At 56.1% G+C, this 18,406-nt stretch overlaps 2 protein-coding genes across 4 annotated transcripts in view; one reads left to right on the top strand and one right to left on the bottom strand.

Moving 5' to 3' along the window:
* Positions 1-18,406, top strand: part of SLC5A10 (solute carrier family 5 member 10) — a 38,399-nt gene that overhangs the window by 8,912 nt on the left and 11,081 nt on the right. For 2 of the 3 annotated variants that reach the window (XM_008633421.2, XM_008633419.2), the window contains exons 7-9: positions 923-1,003; positions 4,439-4,644; positions 6,828-6,963. In XM_008633421.2, the coding sequence (XP_008631643.1) occupies positions 923-1,003; positions 4,439-4,644; positions 6,828-6,963 (423 nt within the window). The remainder of the gene's footprint in view (positions 1-922; positions 1,004-4,438; positions 4,645-6,827; positions 6,964-18,406) is intronic. The other variant, XM_008633420.2, reaches the window with a different exon arrangement.
* FAM83G (family with sequence similarity 83 member G) overlaps positions 4,125-18,406 on the bottom strand; it is a 17,847-nt gene continuing 3,565 nt past the window's right edge. The window contains 4 exon segments of the mRNA XM_008633418.2: positions 4,125-5,149; positions 8,587-10,033; positions 10,806-10,930; positions 14,349-14,516. Of these exon segments, the coding sequence (XP_008631640.1) occupies positions 4,730-5,149; positions 8,587-10,033; positions 10,806-10,930; positions 14,349-14,516 (2,160 nt within the window). The 3' untranslated portion in view covers positions 4,125-4,729.

Genomic DNA, 18,406 nt, shown 5'->3' with positions numbered 1-18,406 from the left:
TTCCTCACCCTGCAGAGAATCCTCCCTCGTTATCTCATCCCAGCCATCCAAACGGGAAACAATTTAAAATATATCCGTAACACGGTGGATTTTGCAAGACTTTGGTTTCAAGCAAACCCCATCTCGGGTTTTTCCTGCCCACAAGGCCTGTTGTGATGTGAGGCACCTCAGTATGAGCGCAGCCAGGTGCGATCATTGCATCATTCCAAATCCCAGGCATGGCTGGGGATGGTGCAGCCCTGACTTCCTGGGATGCGATTCGGTGACTGGGATTGAAACTGGTTCAATTTTTGACCCATTTTTTAAAATTCTGCTCCTTTTAAATGCTTTTGCTGGTGTGCTGAGTGATTGATTTCTGGCTGGGTAAGCAGGTCTGGGGTTTGCAGCAGCTCTGCAGGGAGAGCTTGGGATGGAATAGGAGAAACACTGGATGGACAAAGGGGACCCTGCTAAGCACCAGGTGCTGGAAAAATAAAACTGTAGGGCTGGGAGGGGAGCTGAGGGGTGTACTAAGGGGGGACTGGGATTTAGGGAGAGGTGGGATGAAGGTGAGATCAATGTCCTGGATGTCATCTGCCACTGGAGCACCCGAAGAGCTGGGGCTGGCTGGTGTCCTCCTGATTGTGTGGAGGTGTGGGGCTGCATCCCTCCCCTCCTGCCATCCCTTGGCTCTCCTTCCAAGCCCCTGGTGAGGCTGCAGCCCCTGTGGCTCTCGGCTGCTCCCTCCCACCCCATCTGTGAGGCTGGGGACCCATCGAGGAGCTGTTTCCCCTTGCCCCTGCAGCTCCCCTACCACAGTGTCAGCAGGACGAGGCTGGTGACAGGCATGTCCCTGCCAGCTTGGCAGTTTTACTGGGATTTTCTGACTGCTCCAAGCCTGAATCCAGCAGTGCTTCCAACACTCTGCCTTTCTCCCATGCAGGGGGTCTGGCAGCTGTCATCTACACGGATGCACTGCAGACACTCATCATGGTCCTGGGAGCCATCGTGCTGGCAGTGAAAGGTAAGAGCTGGGGCAGCACAGATCCTCCCCTCTCTCCTCCCCAGCCAGGTGGTCTCAGAAATAAATATTCAGTCTGAGCAATCTGGTGGCCAAGATGCCCAGCAGGATCCTGGTCTGTGGCAATCACCTTAATAAAATCTGTGTTCCCCTTGTGTCCCTCCAGCACTGTGCTTCCCCTGTGTGCTGTTCCACCAGGGCAGATGCCATAAAGCTGGTGCTGCTGCAGGTGCCATCCTGCTGGTGCTCAGAGCGGGGCTGTCCCCTGCCCTGGTGACATTCCTGTGGACACCACTGCTCCACATGTTTGCGTCTCACTCAGAGACTGATCAAGGGTTTGACAGCAAAGCAGAATTCCCGGCTCTGCTCTGGGTGTTTTGGAGGGGTCTCCAAACAGGATCCCAGAGCCCAGGGACGTGCCTGGCAGAAGGTGGTGCCGGAACAAGGCACTGCTGCAGGGTTGGGATGTGGATCTTGGTGCCCCGCTCCGGGTTGGAGTGAGGGTGGTTCATCACCAGCCCTTCCTGTAGCCCCAGCAGTGTTGTGTCTCCCCACTTTCAGCCTCAGAGCATCCTTGGGAGGCTGGGAGCTTTCATCAGCCTGGCTCTGCCATCGGGGCTCTTGGCCCCGAGGAGCAGGAAGCAAAAAGTCAGGTCCCAGCTTCAAAGGCAGGGGTTTAACTACAGAGGATGATTTCTAGAGGATCTCCTGAGACGACTTCCACTGTCTCCTGGGGAAGGCTGCTTAGGCAGGCAGGTAGGAAAGGCTCTGACCCAGAGCTGTGGAGGGTCAGAGCCTGGTCCCGTGGCTGCTCCCCTGTGCCAAAGCAGAGCCCTGGAAGCAGCAAGGCATATTCACAAAAGTCAGATGAAAGGACAGAGACTTTGTGGGGAAGGGACAGTGGCACTGAACTACCCTGGCAGCAGAACAGAGCTGCTCCAGGCAGGATGACTTTGCCTGTCAGGGCAGTTTGGAGCCGTGGCCGCAGCCTGTGTGTTAGACAGAGTGCCTGGATGTTGGGATTGTTGTTTGGAGCTGTCCTTGGCCGTGGGGCTCTCTGAGGCTTGTCTCTGCCAGGTGCAGCTGTGCAGAGGAGCCAGAAGAGGAGGGCAGGTAGTCAAAGCCTGGAAAATGCCCTCTGGCAGTTGCAGAGCCCAGTTTGTTTTGGCTTTGCTGCCTGCAAACGTGGCACAGTGTTTGCGGGGAGGTGAGGGTGCTTGGCAGAGGCAATGATCCAGGGGAGCCAAAAGACAAGCTGCTGGTTGCACAGGTTTTTCCTCAGGTCCCAGGAGACCTCAGGACCTGGAGGTGGGTGTGCTCCAAGGGTGCTCGGTTTGCTCCAGCTCCTGTCAGGCTGTGCTAATAAAGGACACTCAGTAGAATCCCAGAATGGATTGGGATGGAAGGGACCTTAAAAGCTCTTGTTCCACTCCCTGGCATGGGCAGGGACACCTCCCACCATCCCAGGCTGCTCCAAGCCACATCCAACCTGGCCTTGGACACTTCCAGGGATCCAGAGGCAGACACAGCTTCTCTGGGAATCTGTGCCAGGGCCCCACCACCCTCACAGGCAAGAATTCCTTCCCAAATATCCCATCTAACCCTCCCCTGTGTCAGTTCACTTTGCTGAACAGAGACCTTGGTGATGGCTCTGCCTAGCTCTGGCATCACAAATGAGACAGACTGGGCCATCCCACCCCCACTTGCCATTCACCACAGGGATTTAATCCCAGCAGAGCCCATGGGCTGTATCCCAGCATCTGCCAGCTGAGTTCCTGCTGCCTGGAGGGATTTTCCCTGCTCTTCCTCCTTGGCAGGTGTAGGTGCCACGACTTGCTGGCGAACACCTTTGGGAAGGGAGCAGGTCCACACCCCCAGGCACAAATCTCTGCTTTCAGCACTCGGCCTCTGCCTCTGGAGAGCCTTTGTTGGTGCCCAACGCCCATGCAAAGCTTGGGAGTAGCTGGCGCCTGGATAAACCAAGCGCTGGAGGGGGGCCAGGGGTTCTTGCACAAGAGCAGGAGGAGCTCCCAAATGCTGACTCCCTGTGAAGCACAGGGGGATGGATTGCAAGGGGGAGTATGATGGGTGATGCCCCTTTGCCAGCTCCCCAAAAGCCTCAGGTCAGGGGTACGCTCTGGGATGAGGACAGGGCTGTAGGTTGGTCATGGAAATGGGAGGGCTGCAGGGAGAGTGCTGTTCTCAGGCAGGAGAGGACAGTGGAAGGGGATGAATGCTTGGAAATTGGGATTTGCTCAAGCTGGCACTTGGTGGTCCCAGTGCCTGATGCCTGAGGGATTTTTCTTGGTCTAAAGGCAGCAGCACCCATGGGCACGGTCCTGAGGGAGGGAGACTGCTCAGGAGCACATTCCCACCTCACACTGCTGCACTGGAGGGGACAGAGTGAGGGTCTGGACTGCAGGGATGGAAGGGATCCAGGATGTGACAGCAGGACCAGATGTGGGGAATCCAACAAGGGACGCTCATGGATCTTGCTTTGACTCTTCCCTCCGTGAGGCCTCCGGAGCCTCCTCTCTTCTCCCAAGCATCAGCAGCTGCCACGGGTTTGGGGGTGCCAATGCCCCTCCCTGCTCATCTCCCCAGGCTGCTGCGTGGGTGGCCGTGGGGTGTAGGGGGAGTGGGGTGGGTGCCTCCCATCCCTTCCTCCAAACGGTGATGCCTCTGGCTCCAAAATTCTCCCGCTGACGGTACCGGGGGAGCTGCAAGGCGGGTTCATCCTGTGCCCCCCAGGAGCAGGGAGGCAGTGGGGAGCCAGGGCAGAGCCCGAGGCTGGTTGGCAGCGCTGCAGGAGGAGCACAGGGCAGCTGCCAAGGGCTTGGGGGCTGGCTTGCAAGGGCTTGTTGAAGGCACATATTCCTTGTCAGAGCTCAGGCTCAGACCTTGGATCCCATTTCCTAGGAAAAATGCAGTGAAAAGGGGCTTCTTTTCTTATTTTTCTTTTACTGGTTGCTGGAGGTTTGGGGATGGGGGCACATGGGGGTGCTGGGGAAATGCTCAGGGGGGTAGAAAATGTTTGGCTGGACGTTTGTGCCAAGGCACCTTGAGCTGCAGTTTATTGAGTCCAAGGCCACCTAATCTTGCATTTTAATAGTCTTAGGCGAGGTTCTCCTGCTGTGGGACCAGGGAGCTTTAATGAACAGGTTGTTTTTACAGTACAAGGTTAAAAGAGGTGGGTCCCTCGAGGAGTCTTTGTCCCAGGACACGGGTCACCCTCCGAAGGGAGGGCAGACTGCAGTGGGACCTGCTGTGCAAAATGATAACAGAAGAGTCTCTTAAATAACTGGAAGAAAACACAATCATGGACGATCCCTCCCTTTCCAGGCAGGGTTAAGGAGCTGGGGAGTGTTTTGCCAGCTGATCCCACGGACCACCGGGTTTCACTCCTCTCTAACCAGCTCCCCCAACGATGCTTTCCAGCTTTTAACGAGATCGGAGGTTACCCCAACCTGGAAGAGGCCTATTTAAAGGCCGTGCCATCCAAGATTGTTCCCAACACTACCTGCCACCTGCCCAGGGCAGATGCCATGCACCTCTTCCGAGACCCGGTCTCTGGAGATCTGCCCTGGACTGGGATGACTTTTGGGCTGTCCATCATGGCCACGTGGTACTGGTGCACCGACCAGGTAAATGTAAACAAGAACCCCCTGCCCCAAGGAACGCGGCGGCGCCTGGGCTCCACCAGCTCTGCAAGGCCACTGTCACCAGCACCTACTGGTCCTTCTGGCCACTAGTCTCAGGGGGCTGCTTTTTGGAGTCCACAGAAGCACCCTGGGCCCCCACGACCCTGTTCTTGAGGTGCTTGGACTGGGACAGTTTGGAGAGCGGGATGCCCAGCGGTGTCCTCATCTCCTCGGCTGGCTTCTGGCTCTCGGGCAGGGAGGTGAAGCGTTTGCCTGATGCTCTGGGGTTGTTTGGGGGCAGGTGGCCCGGTGCCGTGGGCTTGCTGGGGCTGAAGGCTTTGCTCTGCCAGTAGGGCTGGCTGCCTGCAATGGTCTTTTTGGGTTCTGCTCCATCCCCTCGGTACTTGGTGGCCCCGAGGGGTTTCTCGTGCGTTGGGGAGCAGGAGACCTCCTTGCCCTGCTCTCTGCCCACGGGGGTCCTGGGCCGGTAGCGGTAGATGTGCGTCCCCTGTTTGGGAAAGAGCAGAGAGAGGAGTGAGCTCTGGGTTTTATAGGATGCTGCTCCCTGTAAGGGCACCTCTTCACCAGGGCATGGTCCTCAGGGACAAATCCCTCTGTCCTTTGGTCCCTTGCCCAGATTCAGTGGCAGCTCAAAACTGCCTCAAGTCTTAACCATGGCTGCTCCTCTGATTTCTGACTCTGGTACCAAACACTCCCAGCACTCAGCAGCCGCTTCCCAAGCAGCCCTGGCAGTCTGAGGGCTGTCCTGAGCCAAGTCCCTCCTGCCAGGAAATCCAGGACAAGGCATCTCAACACCTTCTCTCCAGCAGCAGCCTAAACACCCACTTTAATCATCCAAGCCCTCATGTCAGGCCCAAAGAGCACTCAGTCACCCAGACCCAACCTGTGGGATGAGGTGACTGCCAGGATCAGATGAAAGGATGGAGGGCTGGGAGAGGAGGTGGGATCAGGAGACAACAGTGAGCTGCAACACCACTGCGGGGGTGGCTCTCATTAGCTGGGTTGAGACACATGTTTGGGTCAGGTCTGAGCACCATTAATCTTAATTCTGGCCTGGGTAAGGCTGTAACACACGGCTGTGGTCACCAGATGTTTATCTCCTCTTTGGGTGTGCCTGCGCCGTGATCTGGAGGCGCGATTGCACCTGTGCAGAGGTACCAGGGGAGGTGGGATCTGGTGAGCCAAGGTGCTGATGGCAGGAGGAGCTGGGGCCAGGAGGCTGCAGAGCAGGCTGTGCCAACCTGCCCTGCCTCTGCCATGACCCTCACTGTGCTGCTGCTGGCATCAGCTCGGTGTTCAGGCAGTCCCAATATCCCAAAGACCTCCCTGGCCCTGGAGCTGCCACCTCCTGCTTTGACCAGGAGGGTTGTGTTAAAGCAGTTTAGCTTAGGTAGCCCAAGATTGATTTAATGAGCTGTTTAAAATCAGTGTTAAGGTCTGAGATGGCTTCAGGTGAGAAGGATTAAGGATGATTTAGCTTTTCTCCCTCTGAGCTCATCATGTGCCTGAGCTGGGTGGTGGCTCCTGTGGCTCCTGACATGCTCTGGCTCCTGGGAAGAAGTTCAGCCATGGCTTTCCCGAGTATCCCACCCCAGGAACTGGCACCCTGTCCTTCCTGCCTGCCTGCAGAATGAGCCAGTGCTTGCTCAGGAGTGCCTAAATCCTGCTGAGTGCTGAGCACTTCTCTGGAAGCCTTTGGAGAGACTCTGAGCTCTTTTAAATCAGCAATTCCTATGGATGTTTCCTATTTAAGAGGGATTGCCTCAAAACCCAAGGGGTGGCTGTGTTGTGGATGGACACAGCTTGGCCAGAGCTTTGAGGTGTGATGGTTTGAGAGGAGCTGTGGGAGGAGGAGGCTGGACTTGGTTTCCATGTCATTGTGGGCACTCTTTGGGGAGGAGATTGGATAGAAGGGGCAAGAGGGGGGAGGGTGGTGGTGGGGAATGGTTGCTGCTGTGGTTGCACTGGGCTTTTTTGGTGCTACGGTGTAACCCCAACCTGTTACTGGTCTGGAGAGGAACCCTGCTGTGGGTTGGGTGCATGTCTACACTGCATTTGGGCCTGATGCCCAGTGGCTCCAGCGTTTGGGATGCAGTTTGGCAAGGAAGAGGCTGATGTGGAATAGATGTTGGTGCTGCTCAGCCCTCCTGCCTGGCTCTCCACAGGTCATCGTCCAGCGGTCACTCTCTGCTAAAAACCTGAGCCACGCCAAGGCCGGCTCCATCCTGGCCAGCTACCTGAAGATGCTGCCCCTGTTTCTCATCATCATGCCAGGGATGATCAGCAGGGTCCTGTACCCAGGTAAGGGCCCCCCATGTGGCCGTGGAACTGGTGGGGGTGGGGATTTTTGCTGTCACTCAGGGGTGAATGGGAGGGGGCTTGTCTGGAAACCTCTGCTCTGTACAGGAGCAGGGGCTCTGCAGGTGGGAGAGGGACAGGCGAGGACCCAGGTGTCCCTGGCACTCTCCTTGAGCCTGCTGTGCATCCAGGTGTGAATGGGGTTGTGTATTTAGGGAAGGTGAATTCCAGAGAGAAACTGAGAGAGAAATCGGTTTCCATGACATGGAAAACACGATGTTTGCCCTGAGTGAGCCTCCACCTGTGTTTTGGGCCACACTGGACAATGGGCCAGGACATAAGAAATACGGACCCTGAAAAAAAACATTTGGGGGAATTGATGGCGATTCCCATCAGATTTGAGTTTTCGAGAGTTAATCAAGGGTTACTTCAATTTATTACTTTTACACATGGGAGAAACTCTTCCCTGCACCTCTCCACCGAATGCTGGCTTTCCTAACCCTGATGCTGTGCTAATTATCTGCCTCTCATCAAAGGGCCAGAACAAGTTACTGCAGGAACACCAGCGTACCCAGCCATCCCCAGCAAGGTGGCACCTGGGACCTGGGTCACAAAGCATCAAAGAGCTCGGTGCTCCTTGCCCTGCAGGGCTCGGGGGTATTTGATGTGCGAGGATTAAAGCTCTAAGCTCCCTGTCACTGGCTGGGAAGGGAGAAGCAAGTGGACTCTGGGATAGTAAATTTAATTCCCTGTAAATACAGATTAGATGCTCAGCCAGGGTAACCCCAGGCAGTTTCAGTGATTTCAGCTGCTGGTTTAGCCCTGGGGGTTTGAATGCCCCAAAAACAGCAGGCGGGGAGCCTTGAGAAACCAAAATGCTTGGCAGAGGTGCAAGAGGTTGCAGAGCTTGGGTGGAAACAGGGGGATCACAGTGTGATCACCCCTGCCTGGGTGGGATGATGCTCCGGCTGTGGTGGGGATGCTGCTGTGACCTTGTGCTCCCAGCACTGGGATTCTGGCATGCTTCCCATGGAATTGCAGCAGGGTGCTGGCCCTGCGTGGTGACAAGGTCTGGCGTCACTCGTGGATCAGCCACAAAGCTGCTGACTGTGGCACTCGCCCACAGATGTTGCTGTCCCTGTTTCTCCGCTGTCTTGCTCTGCCTAATTATGTGTCCGAGCGCTTTCCCTTTGATGCTAATCACCCTGGCAAGGCGCTGGCAAACAAGCCTGAGAAGGACACGCCTGCATGCACAGTCTGTCCCTGGCTGGACCTGATGCCACTGCGGATGGAGCTCAGCGAGTCCCAGCACATCTGTACAGCTGTGCCTGGAGCTGCTGGGCTCTGTCCCCAGCCCAGTGCTGTGGGGTGATCTTTAATCACCAAACTCCTCCCCATTGCTGGACACCAAGAGCTGTGGTGTGGCCACCACCTCTTTGGTCACCTCTTGGGTGACCAGGGCCACGTGCAGGGTGTTATTCTCCTACATGAGAAGTCTGATCTCAGCATCTAGGACAACACCAAAGGTCGGGATGACACTGCGCCTCGGCTGAGCTGACTGGGTCACTTCCAGGTTTGCAGCCCTTGTAGGGTGGAGAAACATAAGGTTATAGCAAAAAGTCCTACCTGGGCGGCACTGCTGGGGTAGGAGCTGTTGCCATCCAGGATGTTGTGGGGCAGCACATGCCTGATCTCCACGGCGTTGCTCCTTCTCTTTGTCATGTCCTCCAAGCGCATGTGCTTCAGGGACGGGAGGCTGCCCAGGGGGCTGAGGAAGGTGCCCCGGCTGATGTGAGGGTCACTGAGCTTCCTCTGCATGGGAAGGATCTCCCCGTTGTGGGTGACGTCCGAGTTGGTTCTCCGGAGGGGCCCGTAACGATCCCTCACCTCGAAGTACTCGTCTGAGATGGAGGAGGCATTGGAGCGGCGATAGCTGTGGTCAGCAGAGCTGCTGGAGTAGCTCTCCTGGTCACTGAGGGTGATGTACTCCTCCTCCTCCTCTTCCTCCTCTTCTCCCAGCCCGTTGTGGGCACAGGGAGGCCCTTTGTCCTCTTGTGGTGCTGCCACTGGCCGGTCTGGCTGGACGTGGCAGGTCTCCATTGAGGCTCGGTTGGGTTTCTCCTCCCGCGCCTGCTTCACACCCGTTTGGTCGGCCAGCGGTGGTTGTGTGTCACCCTCCAGGGCAGTGCTGCTGTCACAGGTTGTAACGACTTTGGTCATGAGGACACCAACAGGGACGGTCCTTGGCTTTGGAACTGGAGGCTTGACATCCTCCAAGGACTCCTCCTGTGGCTTCAAGTGGTGGCCCAACGGTGAAGTGGCAAATGTCCCTGCTTGCCTCGTTGTCCAGCTGATGCTTTCGATGGGGCTGGTAGTGGGGGCTGCAGAAGGTTCTATGGGGGGCTGTGGGATCTGTCTGTGGCTGGGGGACAGCAGAGGTGGCTCATGGTCTGAGTTCTTCCTGGCCTCCATCTCCCTGTTCTTCAGCATCTGCCGGTGCTGGGCGCTGGCCTGGGAGACGTCGCAGACTTTGATGCGGTTCATCTGCGAGAGCTTCACGTTCTTGACCTTGGGGTCAATGATATTGATGTAGCCCAAGACTTCGCTCCCAGGCTCGGGGTCAGGCTCCACCCAGGTGGGCAGGTAGTCAAACATGTTGGCTTTCTCCAGGTTCAGGAGGCCGGGGTGGATGAGCAGGGAGAGGTCTGCCATGTCACCGTGCCGGTCACCCCCCTGGCCCTCGGGAAGTGCTTTGCCTTTGTTGTCTGTCTTCTGGGTCTTGTCCTGGTTCTCGGACGAGGTCTTGCTGATCTGGTCAGCGCTCTTGGCCTTCACCAGGGCATATTTGGGGTTTATCAGCTTCTTCACCACGGCGTTGGCGGGGGTCACTGGCACCACGGAGGGCAGCGTTACAGGCTCGGGTTCGGGCTCTTCGCCCATGGAGATGGACTTGAGGCTCACCCCCTTGGACATGAGGTAGAGCTCCTGGAACTGCTTGTCAAATGCCTCCACCACCTGGCCCGAGAGGACTGTGATGACATTTCGGTCTGTCCTTGCCGCGGACCAGGTGAAGCTGAAACAGAAACACATTGGAGACTCTCTGAGCACTTGCTGGTAAATAACACCTCTCCCCAGCCCTGGCTTTCCCCAGGGGACTGATGGTGCCAGTAGGGACGTGATCTCACTGTAAACATTAATAATAATAATAATGGGATTGACGAAATAGCTTCCATCCCAAATTAGAGTGAAGGGTTGAAGTGTTGAGCACAGTGGGACTTGAAGTAAAAATATAAGGCGTTTGCAGTGGGCCAGTTTTTTACTTTGGTGTTGATCTGTTTGGGTTAGTTAAAAAAAAATGACTCTTAAATGGATTTATTATTTGTTATGGCCAGAAATGAGGAAATGTTTCAGCTCCATGTTTATAAAACCTGTCTTTTAGACCTGAAACCTGACCAGGGCTGGTCTATTTTTTACCAATGTAAGTTTTCCTTTGAACAAACTGAAAAATACTTTGTGTAGGAAATTGACTGGAAAAGCTGAGGTTGGTGTGAGAGTTGGGACTGGCTGCAGTTGGTGCTTTGGTCCTTCCTTGTGTTCATCAGCACAGAAACGCTTGGTGTGTCCCACCACCTCAGAGATGGACGAGTGTCCTAGGCCTGGCGGTGTAGGGAGTAGTGGGAACCCCTTGGGGCCCACTCCAAATCTGCTTGGAAAATCATCTCCCAGTTTAGGAGGAGGAGAGCAAGTCTGGCATGGGGTCCTGGGGTCTTGGACCACGTGGGTTCATGTCGATCTTTTGACCAACACCTCCAGGGGATGGGCAAGAGGAGATGTCACTGATTTACCTGTAGGATCCACACATGGCTCGATCCCCATCCACGAACATGAACTTCTGGGCCAAAACCCCTTTGAACTTGGTGGCTGAGCGGGTGAAAAACTCCGTCCCTCCAGTGCTGCGGACACGCAGGTTCTGCAAAGGAAAGGCAGAGGTGTGAGCAGGAGCCAAGGGCTGGTGTGAGAGCATCATCCACCCCTCCTAGAAAGCCCCTCTGGATGCTCCACAGCCCCTCTGAGGAGTGGGAACGCTCTTCATGGCCGGCTCAGAGGAGGCCAAGGCCACGCAGTGAACCATGGACTCAGCTTGGAGAGTTTCCTGCTTTGCCTGTGTGCCAGGCTGTTTGCCATCTCTTGAACTCGGTGCCCCTGTGTCCGTGGGCGAGTGCTGTGTGATGGTGCTGCCAAGCACTCCCCAGCTCCTGCAATCCATGCAAACGCCACCATGGGAGAGGAGGTTCCACAACTGCTTCCAGTGGGAGATCTACAGGGGCTTTTAGGGGCAGGTGGTGACCCCAGGACAGCCCACGTGGACCTGCTGGCAGCAGGTTTGTCCTCCACCACACTCCCCCTTTGCTGTGCTCCTAAATTTGGGCATATAGTCCTGCTTTTAGGGGCTGGTGGGAAATCAGGCAGTGGAGCAACATCTTGTCACCCTGGGGAAATGAAACCCGGTGATGTGGGAGCAGGTCCCTGGAATGGATTTGGATCTCCTCCTCAGGGAACTCGGGAATGGTGGGGCAGCCCTGGCTCTGAGAAAATGTTTGGTGTTTTTTTTATCTCCAGTCTGGCTCCTGTCTCTGGACACATTCCACAGCAGAGCAGATAGCATCTTCTACGGCAACTGGGCTCCTTTTGGGTGGGGAGAAAATATTTTCTTAAGAAAGCTCCTGCATTCCTCCTGTTCCTGCTGGGATATTGGTAATGCTGTTGCTAAAGGCTCTGTGTCATCACTGGGTCATGCCCTCCTTGGCTGTTTTTCTGTGTTTCATTTTTTGAAGAAAAGCATCAAAAATATTTGTCTTCCCCTCCTCCAGCCTTCCTCGTCTGCTTTCCTGGGCTCTCTCCCTGTGACCATGACTGGGCACAGCCCTAAGCCCAGGTGCACCTCTGGTCGCTGCTCCCCCACACCTGGCAGGAGGATTCAGCGCAGATGATGTGAAAGCAACAGCTTTCCTGACCCTGTTTCCAGAGAAGTTTCATACACTGAACAGAGAAATTTTGGAGGGTTTTTTGGTGTATTTGAATTTTTTCATAGCATTTTCCTTTTTGCCTGCTATGGCTGGGGGGAAACTGCTGCTGAGCACCCTAATTTCTGTCAGTGTGCTGCACTGAGGGGGCTGGGAGCTGGCTGGCAAGGAGGCTGGGATGGCAATTCCCATCCCTGTCCCTTGTTATCTCTACCCATGGGGCTGCTGGGAGAGCAGCTGACACCTGAGGCTTCACCCTCTGCCCATCACCAGCCTGGGCATCGATCTCCCACTCAGAGACAACCCTTTGCCCAAATTCTCTGAGCAGCCGTGGGTTTTTCTCAGGGCCCCAGTGCCGGTCCCTTTTCCTCCTGGCTCCTGGTGTATCACTGCTGTTAAGTAAACCCTGCTTCTTTAATCCCTGCCGAGGCAGCGGGATGGCTGAGGAGCCGGGGTGGGTGAATCACTCCCCAGGCAGCCCTTGCTCAACGCAGCGCCCGCCTTGCCCGAGCCGGTTGCTAATTGCCAGCAAAGGCACCGAGATAACGAGGGACGTTTCGTTAACATCTCCTGGCTTACGAAGCAGCTCCCAGACTCTGCCCTACTTTCCTCACCTCCTCCTGCATCCCGTGCCAGCGAATTGGCTGCAGTATGTGGCAAATCCCAACTTCTAGACATTTGCCGAGCTCTGCAGATGTTCTCCTGCTTTTCCAGTCCTGCCACCGGGCTGCTAATGCAGGAAAACACCGGAGTGCGTCAGCGCTGGCTTTTCTGGTCTTGAAGCGGCAGCAGCCTGCGGGATCCCAGACTCTTCAGGGAGTTTGGACGCAGGTAAAAGCTCTGCTGTGTTTGCTTTAATTGTTGGGAGCAGCAATTAAGCCAGGCCGGCGGGCACGGCAGCTGGGGAAGGTGTGGGGCTTGGCCAGCCGGTGCTCCCCGCGTGGGGGTCCCTGAGCCCCCGCTTACCCCACCTCGTGCCAGCCAGGTGTGAGGGTGTCGTGGCTCCTACGTGTTCCTGCTCAGCCAGGGGTTGGCCCTCACCGTAAGCAAATCTGGGGAGCTTGCCCAGGCACGGGCCTTCCCGGCGGGCATTTGGCAGCGGGCACGTGGCCAGCTGATGTCAGGAGCAGCAACATCACGTTTCTGCCGAGCAACAGGCGAGGCTGAGTGATCGTGGCCAGGAGAGGGGGGTCTGCAAGCCCCCAGTGAGGCCGTGGGGCTGCTTTGGTGTGTTTGCATCCGATGCTGGCGATGGGAGCGTTGTGCCCAGGGGGGAGCCTGGCACTGTCCTGTGGCTGGAGTGGGGCTCCCTGCTCTGGCTGCTGCTCCTGAGGCTGAAATAACCCCCTGTCCTCTCCTCTGCCCCTTCTTCTGCCTTCACATGAGCTCTGTGACAGGTGATTTTCTCTGCACCCCCTGCTCACACAGGGACATGGAAGGGGAATCACAGAATCCCAGATTGGCTTGGATTGGAAGGGGTCTTAAATCTCATTCCAACCCCCTGCCATGGGCAGGGGCACCTTAAACTAGACCAGGCTGCTCCAAGCCCCCTCCGAACGACCCCTGCACTGCCAGGATTCCCCCCTTGTGCTTTGCCTTCCCTGGTTTTACACGAGATTGGTGCACAGGAGTGATTCCATGTGCATCTGTGGCCGGAGAACACGGCATGTGCGGGCAGATCAGTCCCTCCAGCGTGTGCTGCCCAGCACAACGAGAGCAGTGAGGGCATCCTTGGCAGCTGCTGGGGCCTCAGGCAGTGTGGGAGTCTCGCTGCTCCGCTCCTGGCCCTGTGCTGGGGCGGAGGCTCCGGAAAAGGGGAAAATCGAGTTTTTTAATTCCAGCCTCTGACTTGCGGGAGAGCCTGAAAGCGCGAGAACCGGCCGGAGGTTGCTGCTGCCGGTCCTGCCCCTGGGGCAGCAGCAGGCAGGGAGCTGGTGACAGCACAGATCTGGCGCTGGCACAGCATCTGCTGCTCCCTCCCTCTTGCCAGCTCATTCCCCAGGAGGAGCTGAGCTCACAGGTTTGCCCTGGGCTTTGCTGTGCCCACCCTTGTGGGGCTGCACCCCCCAAACACGTCTCTGTCCCAATCCCAGCACTGGCTGGGTACCAGCAGCCCCCTGGGCTTTCTGCATGCAGCTTTGCTGGCTGCAAATCCACATCCCTGCCTCTCACCCCTTCCCCTCCGTCCTGCTGCTCCTGAATTTGGGCATCACCCCCAGCTTTGGCTACAGGAAAAATGGACTAAACTCTTCTAGCCATGGGGGTTGTGATTCCCCAAGGCAGGAGGGAGCAGAGCTGATAACTCTGATTATCTGCCTATGTTTGGAGGAGGTTCCCTGGCTTCAGACCTCTGGTCATCCCTACCTTCAAGTGTCCAGCGTGCATGTGGGCTCGCTCACACATCTGAAGGAAGTGCTTCACATTGGTCTCATCCAAAATGATGTAGACTCCCACTTTCCTCTTGAAGCCGGCGTCCAGGAGGTCCTTGAAGATGTCCACATCAGTGAACATGTCCATGACCACGGCGATGACCTGGAGAGGGGAGAGGAGAGATGAGTCTGGGTAGCATGGCTGGGGACAACCCAAGGTAGAGTCAGCGCTTGCTTTGTGAGAGCCAAAGCAATGTGCTCCCTGTAGGAGGCTGGGATTTGGGGTGGGGGAGCCCAGGATTGCCCCCAGCTCCAGACAGTCTGAGAGTGGACAGGAGAAATCCCCACTCCCACTCCTCTGCTGTCACTGTGGAAAATTTGATCTCCAAGACAGGTAGATGTGGCACTTGGGGCTATGGTTTAATAGTGGCCCTGGCAGTGCTGAGTTCATGGTTGGACTTGATGGTCTCAGATGTTTTTTGCAACCCTAACAATTTCAGTGGTGGCTCATAGCATAATAAACTCATGAAAAACTAGTTACTGAGGGTGAATCTAACCTTCCTGCCTTTAACGAGCTTCACAAAATTCAGAGTCCAGTTTCTGGCTGAGAAGTTTGGTTGTCAGCATTGCAGGGATCACCAGAAGGAGAGACCTGCAGTGCACAGTGATCTCAGAATGGTTAAGGTTGAAAAAGACCTGTGGGATCATCAAGCCCAACCATTAAGTGGTGTGTCCATCTGTCCTGGTCTCACTGCGCAGCCCGGGGTGCTGCTCCTCCTGCACAGCATCCCTCCTTCCTCCCAGGCTGTATGGAAGGAGCTGAGCCAGGACAGCAGTGCCAGGCCCTGAGCAGTGACAGCTGTGTTTGTCACACGGCAGCGTCACCAATATCCACAAGCTGGAGCTGCCTTTGTACCCAGGGCGTTTGCTGCTCTCCCAGCCACAGACAGGGTGAGTCCCATGGGTGATAGGATAATGGATCTGGGCCACACTGGGAATTGCACTGGAATGTCTAACTGGGCACCAAAGGTTGCTCTGAGCCCACGGATTTTGATTTCCTGGCGATGGCATCACCCGTGGTGGTGAGCGGCAGCTCATGAGATATGGCAGGCAGAGGGGCTGGAGACAGCTGAGCATCCCAGGGCAGCTCCACAGGGATTTCTGCCTCCCTTATCCCAGGGAAAAGTCCTGTCATCAGGGTGCTGGCTTGTCGTTGTCCCATGGTTGGAAACCTGCCGGTGCTCCCATCTCTGTGGCTGTTCTGGAGGTGCCCTGGGCTGGGGGCAGATGGGTGCTCTTGGCCACTCACCCTTCCAGGAGGGCCCTGCTGGCCACAGCACGTGGCTGAGCCAAGCAGGACAGGGAGACCCCAAGATGCTCCTCCCTCAGGAAGGAAGGGATTGGGATGGTGCTGGGTGCTTGCGCACTCAGACACATCCAGTCCAGAGCTCTCAAAGCACCGAGCTGCCTTTTAATTAGTTTTGTGCCACAGGACGTGGAGAGCTTTAATTAAGCAGGAGATTGTTATGACACTGCTGGCTCTCCCCTTTCTTTTCTGCAGGCGATGGGGGGAAGAGCAAGGCTGTGTGGGGAGCCCCAGCCCTGCTGTCCCCGCTGCCACCCTGGCGTCCCCAGTCCTGACCACACAGGAGTGTTTTGGGAGGTGCCAGCGAGCCAGGTGAGGGAGCACTTCATGGCTTTGCCAGTCGATTTTAAGTGAATTCCCATTTATCCTCACCCAAGAGCCTCGCACCAGGTTTTGCTGTGAAAGGCTAAATCCTCACTCCCTTGTGCATCCATTCATGTGTTTTGCTCATCCTCCTTGTCCTGGTGGGGAAACTGAGGCAGGAACCAGCTGCTGGATTTGTATGGATGCAAAGTGGGACGGGTTTAAAGCTAACTCTCGGAGCTCTGGGCTTGGATTTGCCGTGTTCAGCAAGGAACTGGGGAGGAGCTGAGCTGTCTTCCATGAGTCCTGGGTAAGGGACACCTGTGGTGGGACAGTGTGTGCCTGGCTTGAGGAAAAAGGTTTGGTGGCAGCTGATTTGCTTCTGACACTGATGCTCCGTGTTCACGTCACTTTGCCCGTGCGCTGTATTTTCCCCAGGAAAAGTTGAGGACTTGTAAAATGGGGATGAGAATAGCGCTGACCTTCACTTTGGAGGGAAAAGAGCATTTTCCCATTGTGGTCCCAGCATTCCCGAGGCCTTGGCTCGCAGCTGTGGCTCTGAAGATGTGAAGGAGTTTTGCAGGGCTGTGGGCAGGGCACTGTCCCCACCCCCAGCCCTGCTCACGCAGGGGTGGTGAGCAGCCAGGGCACAGCAGGCAGTGGCCCAGGGTGGCCAGCTCGGGCATGGGGAGGGAGCCCAGCTCTCACCCAGTCGCCCACATTTTCAACCCAATTCCTCCTGCTCAGCTGGTGCATCCTGTCACCGCTCAGCTCCCGCTTCCCTCCCCACCGCGTCTTGCCTGCAGGACAGGCTTGGCCCCGGTTTGTCACCGGGATCTCAGGCCAGCGTGCCAACACTGCCCTGGTGTGAGGCGGGCCGGGAGAGCGAGGACGGTGCTGGCAGCGCTCCCGACGTGGTGACTGTCCTTGTCCAGGTGAAATCTGCTGCTGGGCTGCCTGCGCCTGAGCCCTGGGATGCCAAAGCCTGGCACAGGGATAATCTGCAAAGAATGGAGGCCTGTCTGCTCCAGAGCAGTGAAATCCTGTGTGCCCCTTGCCTCGCAGGTTGGGGAATGGCATTGTCTGGAGCAAACTGTGCCACCTGGCTGTGAGGAGTGAGCTTGTCTCTGTCCCTGTCACCTCTGCCAGGGCAGTGCTTGGTGCTGGGACATTCCCTTTCCTGGAGCCCTTTTGCTGCTGCATCATCCCAGGAAGCTTTGCCATCCCTTTGCTGTTCTCCTGGAGGGTGCAGAGTAAATCAGCCCTAAATCTACAGCTGCAGGCTCCCAGTGCCCACACAGGTGAAGCTTATCTTGCCAGGATCCATTGGATACAGCAGTTGTGCAGGTGCTGGGTCCCAAAACCCTGAGGAGCAGTGAGCATTTTATCCCCCTGGACACTGGGCAAATGCTGTTGGGATTTTTTGGAACAGCTTTGATGAGCACATGAACTGCAGGATCATGTTTTATAGAGGAAGTTGCAGCTCTTTATTGTCTCACTATGAATCATCAGATAATGACTTTTGGGGTGCACCACGTGGGCATTTAATAAATTAGGCAGGCACCAAGGCACAATTAGAGGAAGCATGTTGGGATGGAGGAGAGGTGGGACAAGTAACATTAATAATTGCTCTCCCCTGTCGACCCTTTCATCCAGGAACAGCAGAAGATTTTGTAAACAGTAATTAATAGGGCCTCCCAACCTTCGCTGGAAGTTGCTCAGGGTAATTATATCACCACAATCCCAACCTGGAACCTCAAGTGCAGAGAGGAGGTCAGAGTCACTGCTCTTTCCAGTGGCTTTGGGCCCAGGTCAATGTTTTTGTGCTCTGGTTTCTGGTCAGAGGGAGCCAAGAGGAGAGGAGGAGAGAGATCTTCCTCCCTGCCCATCATAGAATCATTAAGGTTGGAAAAGATCTCCAAGATTGTCAAGTTCAACCTTGGACCCATCACCACTTGTCCCCAGCCCAGAGCACCGAGTGCCACATCCAGTCGTTCCTTGGACACCTCCAAGGATGGGGACACCAAACGTTCCTGGGCAGCTCCTTCCAGTGCCTGACCACCCTGTCCATGAAGAAATTGTTCCTGAGGTCCACCCTGTGAACTTTGCAGCCCAAGGGGATCCCCAGCAAGGAAGAGACGGCCGTGCCATGGCTGGACCTGGTGAAGGTCTCTGGGGGGAAGCTGCTGGTGCTCCACATCCCTCACCACCTCTGCTTGTTGGCCACAAAGATGGGATTTTCAGGGAGAGCAGGGACGTGGCCACAGGAACCTGCCTCTCCTTTCTCCCATTCATTCCCAGAAAGAGGAGGGGATCATTTGCATCTCCCTCTCTGGCACACCTGGGATAGAGGCTCTGGACTCGGCAGCATTTGGCCGCATTCC

The sequence above is a fragment of the Corvus brachyrhynchos genome, unplaced genomic scaffold, assembly GCF_000691975.1.
Source record: "Corvus brachyrhynchos isolate BGI_N302 unplaced genomic scaffold, ASM69197v1 scaffold5, whole genome shotgun sequence".
NCBI lineage: Eukaryota > Metazoa > Chordata > Aves > Passeriformes > Corvidae > Corvus > Corvus brachyrhynchos.
This window is presented reverse-complemented; position numbering and strand designations above follow the sequence as displayed.